General features: G+C 42.1%; 1 protein-coding gene across 4 annotated transcripts in view; it reads right to left on the reverse strand.

The window, feature by feature from the left end:
- The window catches only part of cntn5 (contactin 5), a 324,354-nt gene that overhangs the window by 24,873 nt on the left and 277,254 nt on the right, over positions 1–22,227 (reverse strand). For all 4 annotated transcript variants that reach the window (XM_072694549.1, XM_072694548.1, XM_072694547.1 and 1 more), the window contains 4 exons: positions 16,712–16,839; positions 13,460–13,635; positions 8,369–8,489; positions 4,344–4,502 (listed from right to left, as the gene is read on the reverse strand). In XM_072694549.1, coding sequence (XP_072550650.1) covers positions 4,344–4,502; positions 8,369–8,489; positions 13,460–13,635; positions 16,712–16,839 — 584 coding nt within the window. The remainder of the gene's footprint in view (positions 1–4,343; positions 4,503–8,368; positions 8,490–13,459; positions 13,636–16,711; positions 16,840–22,227) is intronic.

The raw sequence follows: 22,227 nt of genomic DNA on the forward strand, positions 1-22,227 counted from the left end.
GTATGTCCCGCTGGCGGGCCGAAAATGTAATTGTAATTACAAACGTCTGTTAGAAAAGAATATCCCCACCAGTTTCTACATATGCCCTTATTAATAGTTACTTACTATTAATGCATCTTAGCGTGTAATAAGCCCCACTGTGTTAAGAGGTTAAGTGCTTATTCAAAGTGCAGGCTAGAAAAAGTAAGTGAACATCTGTGTTAATGACTTCTCCCAGAGCTAACTGGCAGAATATGCTTTAATAAAGCAGATAAGATTACAAGCGTGGGTTTCACAGGTGCTTTGGCGCAGGCCGTTCTCAAGAAAGACTGATTAGCGTGAACAGTGTCTCCGAAGACATAATGTTTTACAGACACATCATCAGTTCACAGTTAAACTGTCAAGTAATGGAGAACATTCAGGATCGTTGATACTCTCCCGAGGAGCTGTGGAGCAATGGAAGAACTGTGTTCTCTGGAATGATGGATTGGGATGAGTTTCGGAGTTCATCACCCAACATTGTGACCTCACTAATGCTCTTATCACTGAATGCAATCAAATCCTCACAGCAATGCTTCTCCTCCAAAATCTAGTAGAAAGCCTTCTCCTCTGGACAGTGGAGTCAGTTACTCCAACAAAAGCAGAATCACCTCTTTTAATACCCTTGATTTCAGAAGAATCAATGAATGAGCAGGTGTCCCAATACTTTTGTCCATGAACACAGGCTGTCATTATCTCCAAATTCTAGTCATGCTGAGTCATAAAGACCAGGATTAAAACCCAGTGTCAAACTGACATCATTATGGTCACTTGTCAAGGTTGATTTAAAGACACCACTGACTCTCTTCCATGCCTGAGACGATTCAGCCCAAAACGCAAAAACAGCCCTCACAATTCAGCACTATGAATTATTAATGCTCGCATGTAGACCTCTGTATGCTCCTTCTGCTAATGCGAGGCTATATCTCGCGGCCAAGGAGCTGCCAGTCTCTTCCAGATTGGTAGAACAACGCTCTGTGACATAAGAGCGCTGTGAGTCGGGACACGTTCGGCTTCTCATCTACACCTCCCTCAACTTGGAAGTCATTGCATGTCAGCACCGCTAAGGCTGTAGCACAATAAATGTACTCCAGCTGAATAAGTAAATCCCAGCAAATCCCAGAGTTTTACAAGCACGCTTTAAAGGGCACATTTTGACTGTACCGCGTACATCCCTCAGGATAGTTTGCAAGAAGCATTAACAGCTCGTTTGCCAAACTACTATAGAGACAAAAGACAGTTATTAGTGCAGCAGTAAAGCAGTAGAAACAGCACAGTATTTAATCTGCCCTTAAATATATCACATAGCAGATGAATACAGTGATATTTGAGAGTTGAAATAAAGTGCCCAAATTTATGCACCTGCCTAATTTCGTTTAAATAAATATTGCACACTTTCTGTAAATCCTATCTATATGATATATTTAACTGAAACTGCTGATCTGAACAACCAATTATTTATAAAGGAAAATCATCAGAATTATCAGGGGTGCCTAAACTTTTTCATACCACTGTATATACATACATACATACATACATACATATATACAGTATACTTAAGTAAAGCTCAATAAAATACAAACACAAGTAAAGAAAACAATTTTTTTAACTAACTTTCTTTTTTTTGCTATTTAATTATTTTACTAAGGCATCTATTAATCTTCAAAAAAAAAAAAAATTCCAACAAAGAAACTGACTCTGATTAAGGTGTATTACTCTCTCTCTCTCATCTCTCACTACAGGGACTTCTGTACAAACTGGTGGAGCTGTTCTCAACTAACAGAAGTTTGTAATAACATGTTGGTCACTTATTCTATTAGTTGTGTTGAGCTATTTAAATATTTAAATTGGTCTTGTTTGACTGCTTTATTGCAAACAGCTGACAGTTTGTGTATTTTGTTGGGGATTAAATAAGTTTGTTCGAAACTGTAAAACAGAGTATGTAGTGATTAATATCTGTTTATATATATATATATATATATATATATATATATATATATATATATACTGTCCCTGTGTACTGTCACACTTTTTTACAATTGTTTTAAACAGCTGTTGTTTATTTATTTATCAGGGACCATGTATATTAATTCACATAGAGATAAATGTACCAAAGTTAGCTGACTGGCTTCCCCCCACTGTATAAGACATAGATTTATTCATATTTTTCTTTTGTCTATTCTTTCCTAAGTTGGGATCCCAACATCACTTTTTTTAAAACACAGATAAATAAATTTGTCTAATTCTAAATATATATTTCACTCAGTCACATCTATCTGCTTCTACTGCTTTTCATGTATACCTGGCTGTTAAAAAGTAGACATTTACAAATCATATGATCATATAATTTGTAAACGTCTACTTCATATTTCATGCAGAAATGAAAGGAAGATTTAATCACGAGAACCTCTCAAATCTCCCATCACGCATGTCCATGTTTGTTTACATTTGGATCTTTAGATGTTCTTGCCTCATATCGAGAACAACAGACAACGCTGCAGCTAGGCTGTCTGGGTGGTCCGAGGGTGGCCCAGCCCTGGCAAACACTCAGTGGGGTGCTGACCTTATCAAGCCAGCAGACCAGCGTATTGTCCAATGAAAACCATGCATCTCCAGAATGCTACCTCCAGAAGAGCATTTCTATTGGTCTGTTCATCCAGACTGATCTACACAGTGTACAGAAGCAGCTACAGGCCTGTGCAAATGATGGAGGAAACAGGCCAAAATGAAGATACAAGGTTTTCATTGGACAGCAGCGATATGCTTGCTATCTGGCTATAAATAGACATTCTCTAAGACTGCTGAAGATTAATGAACAATTCAACACGGTGTACGGCAGGCGTGTGATTTAGGCATTTAGGCAGCTCGTATGATGCTAATTGGTTGAAATAAGCCTCCATTACTTGATAGCTACATTAGCCTCAAGGTTCCAATGCAAAACCATCAACCAGTGTCTAGACTGATAGATTACATTTATCAGCAAATGGGGAAATTGTGTAAATTTGGCGGCTCTGTTAAGACCGGTGCTCTTGGAGCGCAAGCCGATAACAGTGTTTGCAGAGAACTGACAGCAAAGCGCCTTTCCAGCCATCCTCCTGCTAATCTCCCTTTCAGCACTCAGTCAACCGAGTTCTCACTCTCTCCTCATGTGTTCTCTCACTTTACCCATCATAGGGAAAGCATTTGTGTGAATGGGAGTCTGACTGATCCAGCTACAGTCAGAAGCAGCAACAAGACTACTAATGCTCGTGCTGTTTCCAGGACTCAGACAGATTAAGTAAATAGACACTTATGAAGCAGCTGTCCTCTGACATCAGGGAATAATTACAGGTGGTATTACCTTGAAGGTACACAAAACAGAGTCGTTTAACCCCTCGCAGGCTGTCGGAAAATAAACACCAAAGGATTCAATTACATTATCTTCCAAATTACTCGAGAAAAAAAAGGCTCATAATTTCAGAGGAGCGAAAGGTTAATACGGTAATAACCCAGGACTTAATTTGGCATATGATTTAAACCAATGACATTTACTACAAGCACAACAGACGTTTAATAGAGGGCCAGTGAGCACTCCACACAGGCCAGAGCATGATGGCTCCTCCAGCACGCGTTCAACAGGGTGAGAGGAGCAGGGCAGTGCGAAGGTGTCGAGTAAGCTTTTCTTGCACCGTGAAAAAAAGGCAGCGCTGGAGGAGTCAGAGCCCATTAAGCTATCGCTGCATGCTCGTAGTTGGAACAACACTCTCTGCAGCACATTACGGATGCTTGCTCCTTTGTAACAGTGACCTTGGGAAGGGAGAGGCCAGCGGGGTTAGTGTGATGGCTTGTCCAGAAGCTGTCCAGAAGCTGTCCTCTCAGCTGCGAAGGAAGAAAACGTAAGAAAAAAACCCACACACTGGTGTAGTGGTGTGTGGGCAAAGGTACACAGTGTATTACAGTGGGTATACTATGACCTGATGTGAGGGATTTGCTGGACGCCCACCTAAAAGAAGTACAAGAAGTACCGTACAATGAGTCCTGAAGTTGATATAGTAATGATTAATAATTTAATCATTTAATAACAACATCCTGATTCAGGACATGCTTTACACATGCATTTCTGGACAAGCTGAGAGAGATACAGATCGGTAAGAGTAGTATTACAGGATGTTACACTAATGAGACTCGGGTTCTGTCCTGCCCTCATCACCAGAGTTACACAGTGCAGTTAGCAGCTGCGGAGCTATTGTCCCTGTTCCAGTCAGTGGAGCTTTAACAGGGTCAAATGATTGATTTCTGATCGTCCATCTCTAACTCCACACAAGCAGTTGACAACTTTTACGTACCTGTTTTGACTGTCTGCCAGCCCAGAGAGAAGGGGCTGCGGGCCTGCAGGTTATATGTGGTGATGGGGCTGTGGTTGTCTACGCCGTGGCTCCATGAGAGCGTTGCCGTGGTATCCGTGATCTCCTCAACAATCACCACTCCAGGAGGTCCCGGAGGGCCTGCAGACAAACACCGTGGAGGAGGAAGCGTGACGTGACTGGACTGAATGGACTGGACGCACCGTCTCGGGAGGGGCAGATAAGAGGAGTAAGAATCGTGTCCTCGCAAATTGGTTTATTGGGTTACTGCCATTACCTTGATGTTATTAAATTTTATCTCCGCAGAGGCGACGCGCACGAACATGCATATAGTGCGGGGAAGCGGTGCGCGCATATGGGGCTGAATTCAATTCCCAGTTGTAATCTCCGAACAAACAAACAAGCAAGCAAGCGCACAAAGACTTACTTAACCACAGCAGGATTTAGAATGACACAGATCTTTTGCCAAGAATTTCAGGCTGATTAAGAAACATTGAATCTGTTTTTTATTCTCCCCCTCTCTCTCTCTCTCTCTCTCTCTCTCTCTCTCTCTCTCTTTCTCTCTCTCTCTCTCTCTCTCTCTCTCTCTCTCTTTTCTCTCTCTCTCCATTTCTCTTGCTCTTTTCTCTGTCAGGCACAATGCCAGCTCTGTTAGCCATGATTGTGCGGTGGCCGCTTTATTCTGTCTGGAACTGCCAAGCATATGTTTACCTCAGCCTTCAGATGTGAATGTAATCTGAGGGCGCTGCGAGCGGCAGCCGGCTCAGAGGGAAAACAGCTGTAACGGAGAGGCTGACAGCAGCTGTGCCCAATGAAAGCCCAATGTTCTGCGGTCCTGGGAAGGGTGCGTTAAAAGGTTGCGCTGAAAGGCGCATTTGCATGCCCATTAATATGCCCTGCACGTCACCATGGAAGCAGTAGCGGGGGCTACTCTTTTAAGTCTGGTTTGGGATATAAAAAAAAAGGGTGTCTGTCTGAGGGCTCAGAAAGGAGGAATTACACTAATTAAACAAAAATAAAGAAATAAAATAAATAAACAGGGCCGCCAGTTATTTACCCATGGAAAACGTACATTATGGCGGGTGATGGAAATGCGGTGTTGCGCCTGATGGCGCTCAAAACTGACGCAAAACTGCAAGAACAGACATTAAATCCAAATCCAATGTCCAAATGTTTGTGGACACCCCTTCTTTAAGTTGTACCTGTTGCTGACACAGATGAAACACACATGCCCAGCTTGGACTCTCTCAAGCAGATAAGCATGAACCTATTGGCACCATGCTGCTTAATAATGCCAGGCGTGGGCTAGTAGAGGGGTATAACCCTCTATAACACCCCCCCCCAGCATTGAGGATCTGTGGAGCAGTGGACGAACTGTGTTCTCTGGAATGACGGTAGTGGAGCTCCATCCAGGAGAGTTGGGGATGATGAGGTGAGGTGGTGATCATTATCCAACATTCATTCTGACCTCACTAACGCTCTTGTTGCTGAATGCAATCAAATAATCACAGCAAAGCTACTCCAAAATTTTGTAGAAAGTAAAAAGTCTTCCCTGGACAGTAGTGATGTAGAAAGGCAGGAAAAACGTTTCTTATCAGAGAATGAGTAGGTGTCCCAATACTTTTGTCAATTTAGTGCATATGCCAAAATCTAGTAGAAAGTAGAAAGTCTTCCCTGGACAGTAGAGACAGTTACTCCAACAAAGGCATGATAACTGTCTCTTATCAGTAAATTAGCAAATGTCCCAATACTTTTGTCAATTTAGTGCATATAACAAAATCAAGTAGAAAGTCTTCTTTCCTGGACAGTAGAGGCAGTTACTCCAACAAAGGCATGATAACTGTTTCTTATCAGTAAATTAGCAAGTGTCCCAATACTTTTGTCAATTTAGTGTATATGCTAAAAGCATGCACAAACAGCACTGAGACTTATTTGCGTAGCACCTGGCGGGCCGCAAACACTGAGAGGCTGATGCAGAGCGTGGTTCGAGCAGCTGAATGTGATGCAAGAGGCAGGCCATTACGGTGCTGTCATCGAGGTGTGCACACAATTACTATCCTGTCTGTTACGCTCGGAAGCACCGGCAAAACATCCACATCCACCGCGCAACACATCCCGTGCTCGTCCGACTGTGAAGGTCGCTAATTAACAAAGTTAATTAAATAAATTAAATACGAGGTTGACAAAACACAAACTTTTGATACTCGAATAATTACGGCTCTACAGCGCGGCATGTGGCTTTTTTATTTATCTATTTATTTATTTTTTAAGCCCCAGTATTCTCTGAGACGCCATGACAATAAAAGCATGATAATCATTACCGTTACTATTAAAGAGCCGGCGCTGATGGCAGGCTTTGTTCTCCCACGCTCTGCAGGGAAGCAAGCGAGCCACAGTTATTGTTCATTACTAATTGCTGTGTGCTTCCTTCACACTCAGGTCAGCCAACATTACTCCTCAGCAATTTTTTTAAACAGTTTAGCCAAAAAAATAAAATAAATAAAAATAAAAGTAATCAAATTGGCACAAGATGTTTGGAAAAGTGTGCAAAGTGTGCCTCCCCAGCTTTGCACCGGTGCAGTGAGGCTAATGCAACTAACAAGCAAGAGCAAACTGCATCCCCAGCAACCTGCACTCCCATCCTGGAGCGGCTCACTTTACACACACTGGCCTCAGAGTTGCTAATAAGTCATCGCCTCAGCCTTGTTTATACAGCTCTTTTAGTTTTCTACCTGTTCTGGGTCATACAGCTCAAACACGACATGGACAAAAGTATTGGGACGCCTGCTCGTTCATTACTTGATTTCTTCTGAAATCAAAGGGTTTTTTAAAAAAAAGAAATGGAGTAACTATCTCTATTGTCCAGAGAAGAAGACTTTCTACTAGGTGTTGGAGGAGGAGCATTGCTGTGAGGATTTGATTGCATTCAGCGATAAAAGCGTTAGTGAGGTCAGGATGTTGGTTGATGATCACCACTCCATCCCACCTCATCATCAGCTCCCCAACTCATCCCAATCCATCATTCCAGAGAGCACAGTTCTTCCACTGCTCCACAGCTCAATGCTGGGGGGCTTTGCACCCCTCTAGCCCACTCCTGGCTTTAGGCAGCATGGTGGCGATAGGTTAATGCTACAAGCTATCTGCTCCAGAAGGTCCTATTCTATTGGCGAAACTTTTCTACTGTGTGTGCATTTGCATCTTTTAGTTATTTTCACTATCATTTTTATGTACATTTTCTACAGTATTGTGCAAAACCAGAGTCCATACTGCATTCATTTCCAGTCCAAATGGTGAGATGACATATAAATGTTCTAATAATTTTTCAGAAGTCAAAGAAAAATAAGTGGTAAAAGAGACTCAGCTACTCAGACACCACCAAAATGCCAGATCAGATACACAGCACTTAAATTTTTCATTTTTGAGCGAGGAGAAAATCAAGCTCCACGCTGCCTTCAGATGTAAAATAATATCATTACAGGTGTTACAGGTGAACCAATTGATTTTCCCAGGGTCCAGACCTCAACATCATGGATGGTGAGAAACTGAAAATGCTCCAACTTTAAGGTTTGAACTTTAGGAGTGTGGAAAAATCTCCCTTCAGAAACTCTGAAAGAATAAAAAAACTGTAATAAAAGAACAGGGTGAACTCATTAACTTCTGCAATACCTGACATCTGATCATATTCAAGCGTTGAGTCTTTTCTGTAATATTTTGTTGAATTTTTTATTTTTTTTTTCCTGATGCTGGAAAATGAGTAGCTTGTACTTATCGTTCCTAATGGATGTTTTGACTGGAAATGACACGCATGAAGGTTGGTCTGTGACACTTACCCTGTACTGTACGTTTCCATTACCTAGCTACATTATCTTGCCAGTGTAAAAGTAAAGAAGCAGACTTCGAACAGCATGTCTTTCCTGATAAACCACATTTTAAATGTTTAATAGCTGCTCTAAGCTTGTAGCTCCAGATGGAGGAAATGGAAATGGACTTTCAGCTAATGGGCTCACCTCTGACGAGCAGTTCGGCTTCGGCCAGCACCGTATCTGCACTCGTCTGGACCCGGCAGCCATATTTCCCCGCGTGCTTCAGCAGGATGCTTCTGATCATCAAGTCTGCCGTGGAGGACTGCTAAATGGAGAGAAAAAGGGATGAAGGAGTAGGAAAAAGAAAAAAAAGCTCGCAGAAAGAGAAATAGACTTCCTGTGAGTGGCTGACACCTGAGGAATGGCCCGCTTTTACTCTCTGTATTGGCTCTTGTGGCTTAAGAGATTCTTGCTATTCTCGGAAGCCGGCACACTATTACTCTCCCTCATCTCGACCCTCTGCGGAAATGAGAAACACCCGGGGCAAGACTGGACGTATTTCAAGGTCTATAGGCAGCTGTTTAGCACAGGGACTGATTAAAATTACAGTGCAATGGATCAGAAAGCTGGGCGTGACTCTGCTGTCTACAGTGCACAGTCGCTAAGAATGCAGCACTGGCTAGTAGAGGAAATCACTCCACCTTCCCTCTGTCTCTCTCTCTGTCTTGTCTCATGCCGCGATCTACAGAGAAGGCCAGGTTTGGCTGGGGATAATGTCCATTAATGGCACCTTGAGGACACCAGATGGCGCTCTGAACAACGTGGTTAAAACACATACTCGGCCCTGGATTGGGATTAAAATAGCCAATACCCGACCCATTAAAATCTGTTGCTAAGAATGCAGCACTGGCTAGTAGAGGAAATCACTCCACCTTCCCTCTGTCTCTGTCTCGGTCTCATGCCGTGATCTACAGAGAAGGCCAGGTTTGGCTGGGGATAATGTCCGTTAATGGCACCTTGAGGACACCAGATGGCGCTCTGAACAACGTGGTTAAAACACAGACTTGGCCCTGGATTGGGATTAAAATAGCCAATACCCGACCCATTAAAATCTGTTGCTAAGAATGCAGCACTGGCTAGTAGAGGAAAAGTGGTACACACTCTGGACTGGTGTCTGTGGTTGTTGGTCTACTGGTGTGTAATGACTGGTTTATAGTGTGTGTTAGCATTAGCGTTAGCCTCCACTCTGTTCTGAACAGGTTCTTCAGTGCTGGTTCATAAACAGAGGAAGGCGAGCGAGGGGTTCTCCGGTTCTCCCGCTGGTAAAACAGAGCGTTTCAGTGAGAAGTTTATAAAGGATCAGATATTATGGTCTGTTTTCAGGTTCCACTGTCAGAACCTCAATGTCCACAGCCGACTGGGGATAATGTCCGTTAATGGCGCCTTGAGGACGCCAGATGATGCTCTGAACAGCGTGGTTAAAACACAGACTCGGAACTGGATTGGGATTAAAATAGCCAATACCCGACCCATTAAAATCTGTCGCTAAAAATGCAGCACTGGCCGGTAGAGGAAATCACTGCTTCTTCCCTCTCTCTCTCTGTCTCTGTCTCATGCCACAATCTACAGAGAAGGCCAGGTTTGTAAAATAATCGAGTCCTCCAGGGCTTTATCTTTCTCCTTTTCTTTGTTTTCTCTTTATGTGAAGGAAAAAGTGCTATAGGTATCCCCCCTGTGCTCCATGCTCATGCTAGCCCATGCACACTCTGCTGAGTAGGCAAGTCTGCACGTTAAGAAGCCTGACGCTAGCATTACTTCTACATCATGAGAAACAAGAAAAGTCCATGTATCCCCAAGGCTAAATTAGAACTGAATAAAACCACCGTTGTAACAGGTTAATGAAGCGACTGCAGTGGATACATGGCTAACATCAAGAGATATAAATGACTGAAAGTCAGGCCTAATGTCTCCACTGAGCAACTCCTGACCAGTCAGTCCTTTCCCATTTGCCCTCTCCATCCAGTAAAACGCAATTAATGCCAGTAAGGCTTAACGCGACCTCCGAATGTGGGACCATCAGCCAATCCTTCACGCCTCGGAACCCAATTAGAGGTTGTGTGTGGCAGCTCTCTAGCTGAGAGATGATCACCGCTAGGGTTAGTGAGTGGAGCCATATTAACGCCTGAAGAGAAGCCTGAGCAGGGCCCTGATCTGTTACTGAGGGCATACAAGTTGGTTTGAACCCAATTGCAGTGGCCCTGGTGAGGGACGCATCCCAATTAGAACGTTGATAAGTTCTTGAGAAGCACGATCAGAGACGCGATGACTGCACGCCTGTGATCCTGCCTGGTTGTGCGATATTGGACTCTCTCCAAGGTTGGAGTGCAGAATCGATACTGGAAAACTGGGCAGTAGGATCTTCGTCCCAGCTGACTGAGATACCTACAAAATCGTTTAATGGATATTAATGCTGAGTATCAGTGGATACCGATCAGATCTTTGTGTTTAAATAACACAACCACAGTTTAGATCAGACGAGCTGCTGATGAATCGGCTCATTTATTTTCAGTATCAGATTCTATAATCAGACATTCTGGACTGACTGATTTAGTTTAGTCGAGACTTTTCTTAAAATGATGTTTTATTGTGTTTAATATCTGATAATCCAGTCTGATCTCCTCCCTGACCAATCAGCTCCCAGCTCCTTTACAACACTGCAGTCTGATCACTTCCTGTGTGTGTGTGTGTATGAGTGTGTGTAGTGGTACACACTCTGGACTGGTATCTGTGGTTGTTGTTCTACTGGTGTGTAATAACTGGTTTATAGTGGGTGAATGTGCTGTGTGTGTGATTAAGGTTTCTATAGTGTGTGTGTGTTAGCATTAGCGTTAGCCTCGACTCAGTTCTGAACGGGTTCTTCAGTGCTGGTTTATAAACAGAGAAAGGTGAGCAAGCGGTTCTCCGGTTCTGCCGCTGGTAAAACAGAGCGTTTCAGTGAGGGTCTAATAAAGGGTCAGATATTATGGTCTTTTTTCAGGTTCCACTGTAAAATAGCTCCACACTGCAGAACCTCAACTCCTTTATTTACCTTCTGAGAACGCACGCACTGCTGCTGCTGCAGCCGACTGGGCTGTAGTGTCCGTCAATGGCACCTTGAAGACACCAGATGGCGCTCTGAACAGCGTGGTTAAAACATAAAATCAGAACTGGACTGACATTAAAATAGCCAATTCCCGTTCCATTAAAATGTACCTGGATCGGCCCTGATCCACTGGATCAAAACACTTCATGAATCTGATTTTTTTGAGGTCCATTATTTTCTACGACAACAATAAAGGCTATATACATGGATCAGCCACAACATTAAAACCATTAAAGGCCTAATATTGTCCAGGTACTCGCTCCATCCAAACAAGTTGTGAGGTGGGGTCTCCATGACCCTGGTTCACTGTTTGTTTCACCGTTTCTTCCTTGGAGCATCTTTGGCAGGTACTTGGAAACACCCCAAAGGACCTGCCTGATGTTCTGGAGATGTTCTGACCCAATCATTGCCTAGAATATCACAGTTTGGTTCTTGTCAAAGTGTCTCAGATTCTTATGCTTGGCCATTTTTCCTGCTTTGACACCTTCATCACCTTCAAGAACTGAAGACTGTTCACCTACTGCCGAATATGTAGATCCATCCTTTGACAGGAGCCACTGGAACTAGATCATCAATGTTCATCATCATTTCACCTGTCGGTGGTTTTAATGTTATGGCTGATATATATATATATATATAATGTAACCGCCAACAGACAGAGTGTTTGTAAGAAAATGCAAGGCATGCCCAAGACATTTACCCTCTCAACTCTCTGTTCTTTCAGAAGGGCAGAATTCGTGCTGCGTCTCAGTGGTAGGTATGACATTCTAAGTCCAGCAGGGAAAGCTATGGGCTCATCTGTCACATGCTCGAGCCTCTCAGAAACATGATGGCCTAATTCACACCAGGTCTTTCATCATGGTGACATATAGGTCTGACTGACCTTTCAGCCCATTGATTCTCACTTGAGTTGAATGCGAGATCTGGTGCAATGTGCCATGGTCGAAATAAGGAACCGTGACTCTAACTGCTCGCATGTGACCAAGCCCAGCACAGATGGAGGTGGGAGGTGGGACTCGCTTTTATTTGTAGTACTATAGACAGACGTGTACTGGGTGATAAAGAAAGCAGTGTCTTACACCATTACAGTAACTGCCATATGCTTATGTTTTGCCTATGTGTGGTTTCCTTTCCAGCACCAGCTCCCTGCTCCTTACGTAAGTGCACTGTGCCATAAATTAACAGCTTCTGCACCACAGCAGTGCGTTATAGGTCTAATGCATAGCCATTTCCATCCAGCCACAGATTGAATAACTTCATATTTAACATTTAGTGCAGTATATTTGGGTGCAGTGCAAAAAGGCATTATTTAAAGTACACGTATTCCACAAAACCAACGAAGGCCATATGCTCAGGGTGTGTATTAAGATGCACATAAAAACAATAAACTGAATAAATCTGGTAAACAAACCAATAAATAACATGAGACCAGTCAAAGTGGATCATAATCCATATTAAAAATACACTAAAATCCATATATAAAATACACTATATGGACAAAAGTATTGGGACACCTGCTCATTCATTCTAATTCGTTTCTTTTGAAATCAAGGGTATTAAAAAGTTGATCCTGCTTTTGTTGGAGTAACTGTCTCTTCTGTCCAGAGACGATGACTTTCTACTAGATTTTGGATTTTGGAGCAGCATTGCTGTGAGGATTTGATTGCATTCAGCAGTAATAACATTAATGAGGTCAGGATGTTGAATGATGCTCTTCCAGAAAGTATTAGATGGAGCACCATCATCCATCATTCCAGAGAACACAGTCCTTCCACTGCTCCACAGCTTAATGTTGGGGGATTTTATGACTCACTAGCCCACGCCTGGTGTTAAGCAGCATGGTGTCAATAGGTTCAGGTTTAGCTGCAGACAGTCCTATTCTATTGGCAGTGCGTCTCTACAGTGTCTGTGTCAGCAATGAGTGCAGAAAGTAGCTGAATGCGTTCACTGGAAAGAGTGTCCACAAACATTTGGACATATAGTGTATTATAGTGTATTCTACTTGAGGGAAAAGTGCTGAATAACACATAGCTTAGAAATAATTGATCCTAAAGAGATCAATACATCCACAGGGCAGAGGAAAACACCAGCGTGTCCAGTGGAATGGGGTTTTCTACAGCAAAAGCAACGCCATATCACAGAGAACCACTTACTGTTCGGATGTACTCAAAGTGGCCACCGCCTTGCTGGGCATTCAGAGGCTGGTTATTGAGCAGCCAAAGGAAGCTGACATCGAGCGAGGGGTCGTGTGTGGCCTTGCAGCTGAGCACCACGCTCTCCCCCACCGTCACCTCCACACGCTTCGGGCTCAGCTCCACCTTCATGGCCTCTGCAAGGACAAGGCTGTCACACTGTCATCTCACAACAGGGCTTAACAAACAAGGCTCTGGGAGAAGAGCGCTCAGGGTGCCTGGTTGCAGACTGCTGCAGCCTTCATAACTCACTCTGTCCTGTGTGTTTCAGAGGAAGGGAAAGATGCTGCATTACAGTGAGGGATGGGGACGCATTTGTGGAGATCAGATGTGCTGTTCCATCATTTTGAGCAGTGGCTCATTTGTACAGAAAACAGATATTAGACATATCGCGATTCTGAGGCTCCCGAGTGGCATGACTGTCCAAGCGCTGGTCCTATCATCAGATCAGACGGTCTTAGGTTCGTTTCTAGGTGAGGCCAGGAGTCCAAGAGAGTATAACTGAGCTTGCTCTCTCTCACTGTGGTACTAATACACTATATGGACAAAAGTATTGGGACACCTGCTTGTTCACTGTTTCTTCTGAAATCAAGTCTCTACTGTCCAGGGTAGAAGGCTTTCTACTAGAATTTGAAGAAGGATTGCTGTGACAATTTGATTGCATTCAGCTACAAGAGCTCTAGTAAGGTCAGGATGTTGGATGATGATGATCACCACCCCACCTCATCATCCCCAACTCCCCAACTCATCCAAAAAGTACTGGATGGAGCTCCACCATCCATCATTCCAGAGAACACCGTTCTCCACTGCTCCATGGCTCAATGCTGGGGGGCTTTATACCCCTCTATAGCCCACGCCTTACATTAGGCAGCATGGTGCCAATAGGGTTATGATGTTGTTGATCTGCTCCAGAGAGTCCTATTCTATTGGAATTTTCACATCTGTGTCACCAGCAATGGGTACAACTTAAAGTAGCTGAATGCATTCATTATCAGGGGTGTCCACAAACTTTTGGACATAAGTAGATATGCTGAGAATATTTTATTTAATTCAGGCAAGGTTTTCTCTTAGTGGTCCTGAGTGGTGCAACTGTCTAAGCAGTGGTCTTGGCACCAGTGATGCCACAGCCATCTGTGGCTGGAAGTCTCTTGGTGGGTAGGGTGGCCCTCCCTCTGTCCAGTGATGTGTTGGAAAGCAGCAGGTTGGAAAGATGTGGATGGCTGGCTAAATGGATCGGAGGAAGCACATACACTGGTAGCACTGAGTGATGGAGGAGGTCATTGGCTTGGCAAAATGAGATGGTTCTCTTTATACACTACGGTATAAAACCTATGCTGTTCTGGGTCAAAGGGGCTCAGAGTGATGGAGCAGGGTTTCTGCACCATGCTCCAGACACATCAAACCAGCACAGACCCATTGCCGACTGCACTTAAACACATGGAGCAGATGCTACACAGCATGCAAATAAAGACAGCAGCGTTCTACAGAGTAAGAAATCAAAGAGCAATTTGATTTTTTAGAGCATCCTTAGCTTCTTAGCTGGTTTCCTCTTTTTTATAACACTGAAATCTGAAAACAAATCAAAGGAGATTATCTCTTTCCGTGTTTTCCCTGGTGTATAGACACCCTTTGAGCTCAGTACTGCTAGCAGAGAACAGGAGCAGATCTCTTTAGTTAGTAACATATAATACATTTATTAGCATTACGATTTTTAGCTGCTAACAGCAGGGTGCATCACCAGATCATACAAACACAGCAAACCAAAATGCCCATATTAACATCCCATTACAAACATGAATTCACCACCAAGCATGTTCAGCGGGACCTCTGGACAACAAAGAGGAAAATATCCCGAGGTGCTGCATTAATAACAGGAACAGGGGCAGATTCGCCATTAGGGAGACTTTTATGTTGTCAGTCGTCGACTGAAGTGGTATGTGATCGCTCTCTCAAGAAAGGAAAGCATCATGCTGTGTACAGCCTCGGGCGCGTAGAGCGAGTCGTGGCCGCGTGACAAAGTACCCCACAAGTGCGTAAAACCCACAGCCACTGCAAATGTCTTGTATAATTGCTGCTTCAAGGTGGTCTCTGGTTTGTCAGAAAAAATGAGGCCCACCAGCTTTTTCATAGTGGGATGATGAAATTAAATATGTAAAAAAAAAATCTACTGTAACAAGACTTTGCTACGGAGCCTCTAAAGTGGCTTGATGGTTGTTTGTAATGAGACGTGGCCAAAAGATAATATAACAAGGCCACAAATTAAGTTTCTAGTGGCCACAAAATAATATGTTGATGCCCCTTGATGATATTATCTTGTCGTCTCAGTATATTGTCTTGTAGTCTCAGTATATTGTCTTGTGGTCTCAGTATATTTTCTTGTAGTCTCAGTATATTGTCTTGTAGTCTCAGTATATTGTCTTGTAGTCTCAGTATATTGTATTTGGTCTCATTATATATTCTTGTAGTCTCAGTGGATTGTCTTTTGGTCTCACAATACTGTCTTGTAGTCTCAGTATATTGTTTTATGGTCTCAGTATATTGTGTTGCAGTCCTATTATATTGTCTTGTAGTCTCACTATATTGTCTTGTGGTCTCAGTATATTTTTTTGTAGTCTCAGTGGATTGTCTTGTGGTCTCAGTATATTGTCTTGTAGTCTAACTATATTGTCTTGTGGTCTCAGTATATTTTTTTGTAGTCTCAGTGGATTGTCTTGTGGTCTCAGTATATTGTCTTGTAGTCTAACTATATTGTCTTGTAGTATCAGCAGATTGTATTGTGCTCTCACTATATTATTTTGTAGTCTCATTATATTGTCTTGTGCTCTCACTATATTATTTTGTAGTCTCACTATATTGTCTTGTAGTCTCACTATATTGTCTTGTCGTCTCAGTAGATTCTCTTTGGCTTTTCAGGTGTTGCACTTTACAGGTTTAATGACTTAACAAGCGGTGTCTCCTTTGAAAATGTGGCAGCAGCACCACCATATGCATTTTTTTGCAGTTCAAATGTAATTAATTTTTTTACTTAGTTTTTTTTTAACATTATCAAAATTGGCATTATGGTGAAATAAATGGAGATAGACTGCATGTCTGTCTGCATGTCTATCTATAGACGGCAGCCGTCTGCATGTTCCTCCCTGGTAGCTATCACTGTGTGTATTTTCTTGTGTATTTGCACAGTAGGGATGTAGCAAGCTGGCAGAGACGCTGTACCTTTGACGAGCAGTGTGGTGGTCATCTCGGCTGAGCCGAACTGGTTCTCAGCCAGACACACATAGCTTCCCTCGTCAGCACGGCTGGAGTTGACGATACGCAGCGTGTTGTTGCGGAGCAGCATAATTCTGCAAAACACAGAATTACATTAAGTGTCAGTCAAGTGAAGTAATTATGCAGCTCGAAAAATGGGAAACATTTAACCATTGTTTTATTTTTTCCTTTCTAGGTCAAAAGAAACCAGAATGAAACGAGAAACTGAGAGATGAACAAGACTTACTTCATATTTCAAGTTTGTTTTACAAAGAACTACAATAATTTAGCAATTTCAGCTTTGGAGTATTAAAAAAAACCCTGAGTAGACCTGACAGCTACAGTTAAAGTGTGTGATATTCATAAAGCTATACAACGTCCACATTATCCTTTCATGACAACTGAAATAAACCTATTTAAGCTTTTATTAAAGGAGGTGGTTCTGCTGTGAAATGCTGTCAAAATTCACAAAAGCTGCTTTTACAGCAGTGGGTGCTTGTTGGAATAGGCCTTTATAGGTACTATAGGCAAATTTGCATCAGTGTGTCATATAGCAAAGTGTTAGCAAGTGGGCAAACATCAGACCACTCATCAGCATCTTTATTTATCCCCTTTAACAGCCTATGTCCAAACAGCAATGTTATTACACACTTCTATTACCTGAAAATAACCCCACCAGTACAGTACAGAAGTCCCTGTAGTTACTGAGTAATACACCTTAGTGTGTAATAAGCCTTAGTTAAGGTGTTAAACGTTCTGTGCTGATGTATTCCTCTATTTTTTACCCCATCCAGTTCCCATCCATCTGCTAAAACAGAATCCTTCACTCGCCAGTTGCTTGCAGCTTAGGTCAGTTCAAATTCATTAGCAATATCCAATTACTAAAAGTCTCCATATTAACATTTCTCATTACACCAAAGTTCAGAGCCAGTAAATTTTAGTGTCCCGTGTTACCTGAACTCACCCTGCTAAGCTTCACAGAATATCGCTCTAACAGCAGTGTGACTCAATAGGCTCCAAAAGCAGCATATCTGTGTTAATCAAGAAAAGAATCAAGATCTACCAACTAAATTCAGAGCTTCAGTCTGTAATATGAAAATAACAATGCAGTGCAATTACGCTGTGCTAATCAGTGTAGCCAAACACTTTCATTTAGGAAATTGATTTCTAGATAACATTGTCAATAACCTCTTTTAAAAATGGTAATGAACAGATAGAGATCTATCAATGAGGATTAGTACAGATACATATCTACAGCCATTAGCTAATTAATTCTATATTCTAGCCGAGTGAAGTGCGTGTCCCATCGAATTAAACTAATTAAATACAAAGAAATTGGGATTGAGGGGAAAAGCCAGTCAATATAGATTCCTACTTTTGTATTAACATATATAGTCAAAAATTAATTGGTTAAAAGTTAAGAATCTGCACTTTTACCACTACAACTGCGTAATAATTTGTATGAAATTCCACTTTATGCTTTCGTTATCACTAGTGACGGTACAACTGTAACCTCTAAGGCTAAAAGACCATAGTCAGCTTTTCCAGAACCTTAATTCAAGCACTCATGCCGGAAAAAAAAATCAAATTAAACTAAATTAAATACAAAGAAATTGGGATTGAGGGGAAGAAGCCAGTCAATATAGATTCCTACGTTTGTATTAACATATATAAGCACATATTATGTTGTGTAATAATCATTTCTTTACATTATTTATTACAAACAAAGCATTGGAGTACACTGATCAGCCATAAGTAAACTGAATAACACTGACTATCCAATCTACAGTGGCTCCTGTCTGTTAAGGGGTGGATCTACATATCAGGCAGCGAGTGAACAGTGGACAAATGGACAAGCGTAAGAATCTAAGACACTTTGACAAGAACCAAACTGTGATGTTCTGGGTCAGAACATCTCCAGAACATCATGCATCTTGGGGTGGGGTGTTCCTGGTACACAGTGGTCATTGCCTAGGACTGGTGAAGCGGCGATAGGATTATGTCCACCTAAGGCTCACTGATGCTCACCTCACAACTTACAGGATGTAAAGGATCTGCTGCTAACGTCTTGGTGCCAGATACCACAGCAGGACACCACACCTTCAGAGGTCTAGTGAAGGCCATGCCCATTTTGAAAGCATGAGAGCGACCAACACAATGTCAGGCAGGTGGGTGCGCTAGGGGTGCACACTTTCCCGAAGGCCCACCAGCACTGTGCAGCCGTGGAACTGTGTTCTCTGGAGTGACGGAGCTCCAGCAATACCTCTGGGGTTAGATAGAGTGGCATTTGTGATCCAGAGGTAATCATCCAACATCAGAATCTGACCTCACCAATGCTACTCCAACCGAATGCAATAGCCTCCTCTCAGCAGTATTCCAACATCCAGCGTAAAGCCTTCGCTGGAACTGGAGGCCTTAATACTCTTCTTGCTACACCATTGCTACTGGGATTTCAGTAGGCGTCTACAAACGTCTGTACATATAGTAGGTACAAATTATCCCAAATGTTTATAAGAACATGGCAGAAATACTACCATAATACCTCAAAACAAACAGAACATGTTCTACAGTCACAGCGACACTGCGTTCCCCTCAGCGAGGGAGGACAGAAAATGGAAATTGAATATAATAAAGTGGAAAGTCTGACTTTTATCTTATCACCAGCTCTCAAACAGAGTTCTGAGGACTTGTTCCAGAGAGCTACTTTGCTCTGCATTGATATAACGAATTAGTTTCAAACAAAGGCGGATCGTGCCAGTTCTCGTCTAAAGTCCTGAGACACACAATCGCAGAGAAAGTGGGGTTTAAATAAAAGAAGCAGCACCGCGGCTGACCATGCATAATGCAAAGGCCTTAGCACTCTACTCCATATGGGCTAGAATCTGGCATCGAAACCAGCTAGCCTCTCGATGAACTTCACAGATCAAACCATGCCTACTGTTTGACATACTCAAGTGTTCTTCTGAACGGTGAACGTCAGGGCTAGCTTCAGCTTCAGACGCTCGTTTTACAGGTGGACAGTGTGTCTGAGGCTGAGACTAGCCTTGATGTTAAGCACTTCTCACATTACTGTGCGTACGCCTTTTCTGTACAGTGGGTTTTAGGACTGGTCTTCCAAAGTGAGATGGATCACATGATATCAGAGCTTTAATAGAAGGATGGGGCTGGATCTCCCAGTCTTGTGCTGCCAATTAACCCCACACTATCAGGGTGAGGACTTTACACTTAACTTCCTCCGATATCCAAAAATCCAGCCCCCGGCCTGTGCCAGCCAACATCGCTTAAAAGAGATGGAGTGGAGAGAGTGCCATCTACCCATCCGAAAGGGTTGGGTAACTGGCACGGCCAGTTGTGCTCTCTCAGACTCCGGCTGCTGATGGCTCATAACCCCCGGGCCTCTGAGCTAGATCCTTCTATTTCTCTGGAGGAGGTTTACTTCCATCAATCACTGATTCAATTGATCTATGATAAACTGATAATCTGTTGAATTCAGCCCTTGGTTAAAGCATCCTATCCTGGAGTGGATCAGGCTTAAAATAGCCAATGTCAGTGTAATCTGAGTGATCACTGAGGAGATCTGTGATCTTTAATCCGGTGTGAATCTGCAGTGTCTGTAACTTTACTATGTAATAATTCCAGAGTGAATGTAATTACAGAGCCTAGTAATAAGTAAATAAACTAAACTGCAAACAGAAAGCAGAGCTAACCACTAGAGTGTGGAGTTTGATATGACAGTGCTTTCATTATGTTTAGTCTACAACTGTAATCTTCAACACAGAAGGAAAATAACTACCTTGAAAGTGGCTTATTCCTGCCAAAGGAATCTTGTAGAATGAATGGGGCCACTTTACTAACACAACGCTACTCCATCTGCATTTAACTGGAAGCTAAATACTGTCTGTTTAGACCCGTTTCATTCTAATGCTTGGGCCGATGTGAACACCCAGACTAACTCCATACATTCAGTGATGTTGAGATACATTCTGTATCACCAGGTTGCACTTTTTATTAGGCTATGTTTTAATGTCGAGTAAATCAATATAAAAAAAAAAGAAAATGATGATAAAAATATCATGGTAATGGCAGTTGGTATCGACCAAATTCACAGTGAACAGAAGACTGGATTCATGTTCTAAAGATGTTTTTATAAAGGAAAAAAATAACTTTTCGTCTAAAACTGCAAAATTATAGATTTAACACATACTGGATGAAATGGATATAATGTGTTAATTCTGTTATTCTCAATCTAATTGTATTTATTTTATATTCTAAATGTTTTTATATATATTTTATAGATTATTTATTTATTTATATGTATTATAAATTATGTATTTATATATATATATATGTATATTTCATGTTTATTTTCGCAAAAAATTTCACTTAATTTCCAAGTTTTGTTTTTATGTAATGGATACACATAATTTTAATAAACAATTAATTAAATAAATATATAATTAAATAAACAAACTTTTTTGAACAGTTAAGAATCTGCACTTTTACATCTACAACTGAGTAATAATTTGTATGAAATTCCACATTATGCTTTCGTTATCACTAATGACAGTACAACTGTAACCTCTAAGGGTAAAAGACCACAGTCAGCTTTTCCAGAACTTTGATTCAGTCGCTTGGAAAACAAATTAAATCCAAATTCTCCTTGGAGGTGACTGACCATGTTTTCCTTCCACGTATTCATTGTTTCTTCTCTTTTTCTGAGTGAAAGTTGGATTGGAGGAGGTGTGAGGATGAATATTTACAAAGTAATCATTTTATTAAAATTCAATTTCAGCCGAAATCAAACAGTCGGAATGAGAGCGAGACGTCAGTCTTATTTCCGGCCTATTAATTTGTCTTATGTTGTTTGGCTTACATATTTACAGCGCTAAGCTTTCTCACTTCTCACCCAGGAGGAGATGATGAGAATTGGCAGACAGAAATGCACGAAGGCGTGACAAAGTCTTACCCATACATGGAAAATTCATAAGCGGAGCAGCCAGGGGACGTAAGAGAGAGAGAGAGAGAGAGAGGGAGAGAGAGAGTAGGAGAGCGAAAGCACAAGCTCTCGACAAGGACACTGAGACATAAAGAAGGACACATGGTGGGGACCGTTGGGTATAAGGAATATGCAAATCGGGCCTTTCTGACGAGGGAAGTGTCACTTTAAACATCTCCTAAGAGCCACCAAAAATATATTCAGGCCATTCGGTGTAAGGGCCTTATTTTAACGACCCACTCTAGAAAGAATGTTTAAGGGAAACACTCTGGGCGCTCGGTGCTCTCTTAAAAATAAAGGTGCCAAAACGGGCTCCCTGAAGTGGTGCCATAGTAGAAACACCTCTGGTCCTTTAGAAGAATCCTTCAATACTGTGGGTTTAACTGAGTTTCTTAAACAACCAGCCACTGACAAGTTCACTAGGGGACCAACAGTTGTTATTCAACAGCTTCACCCTAAAGAACACTTTTCTAGGCCCATATCCAGT

The sequence above is a fragment of the Salminus brasiliensis genome, chromosome 13, assembly GCF_030463535.1.
Source record: "Salminus brasiliensis chromosome 13, fSalBra1.hap2, whole genome shotgun sequence".
Lineage (NCBI taxonomy): Eukaryota > Metazoa > Chordata > Actinopteri > Characiformes > Bryconidae > Salminus > Salminus brasiliensis.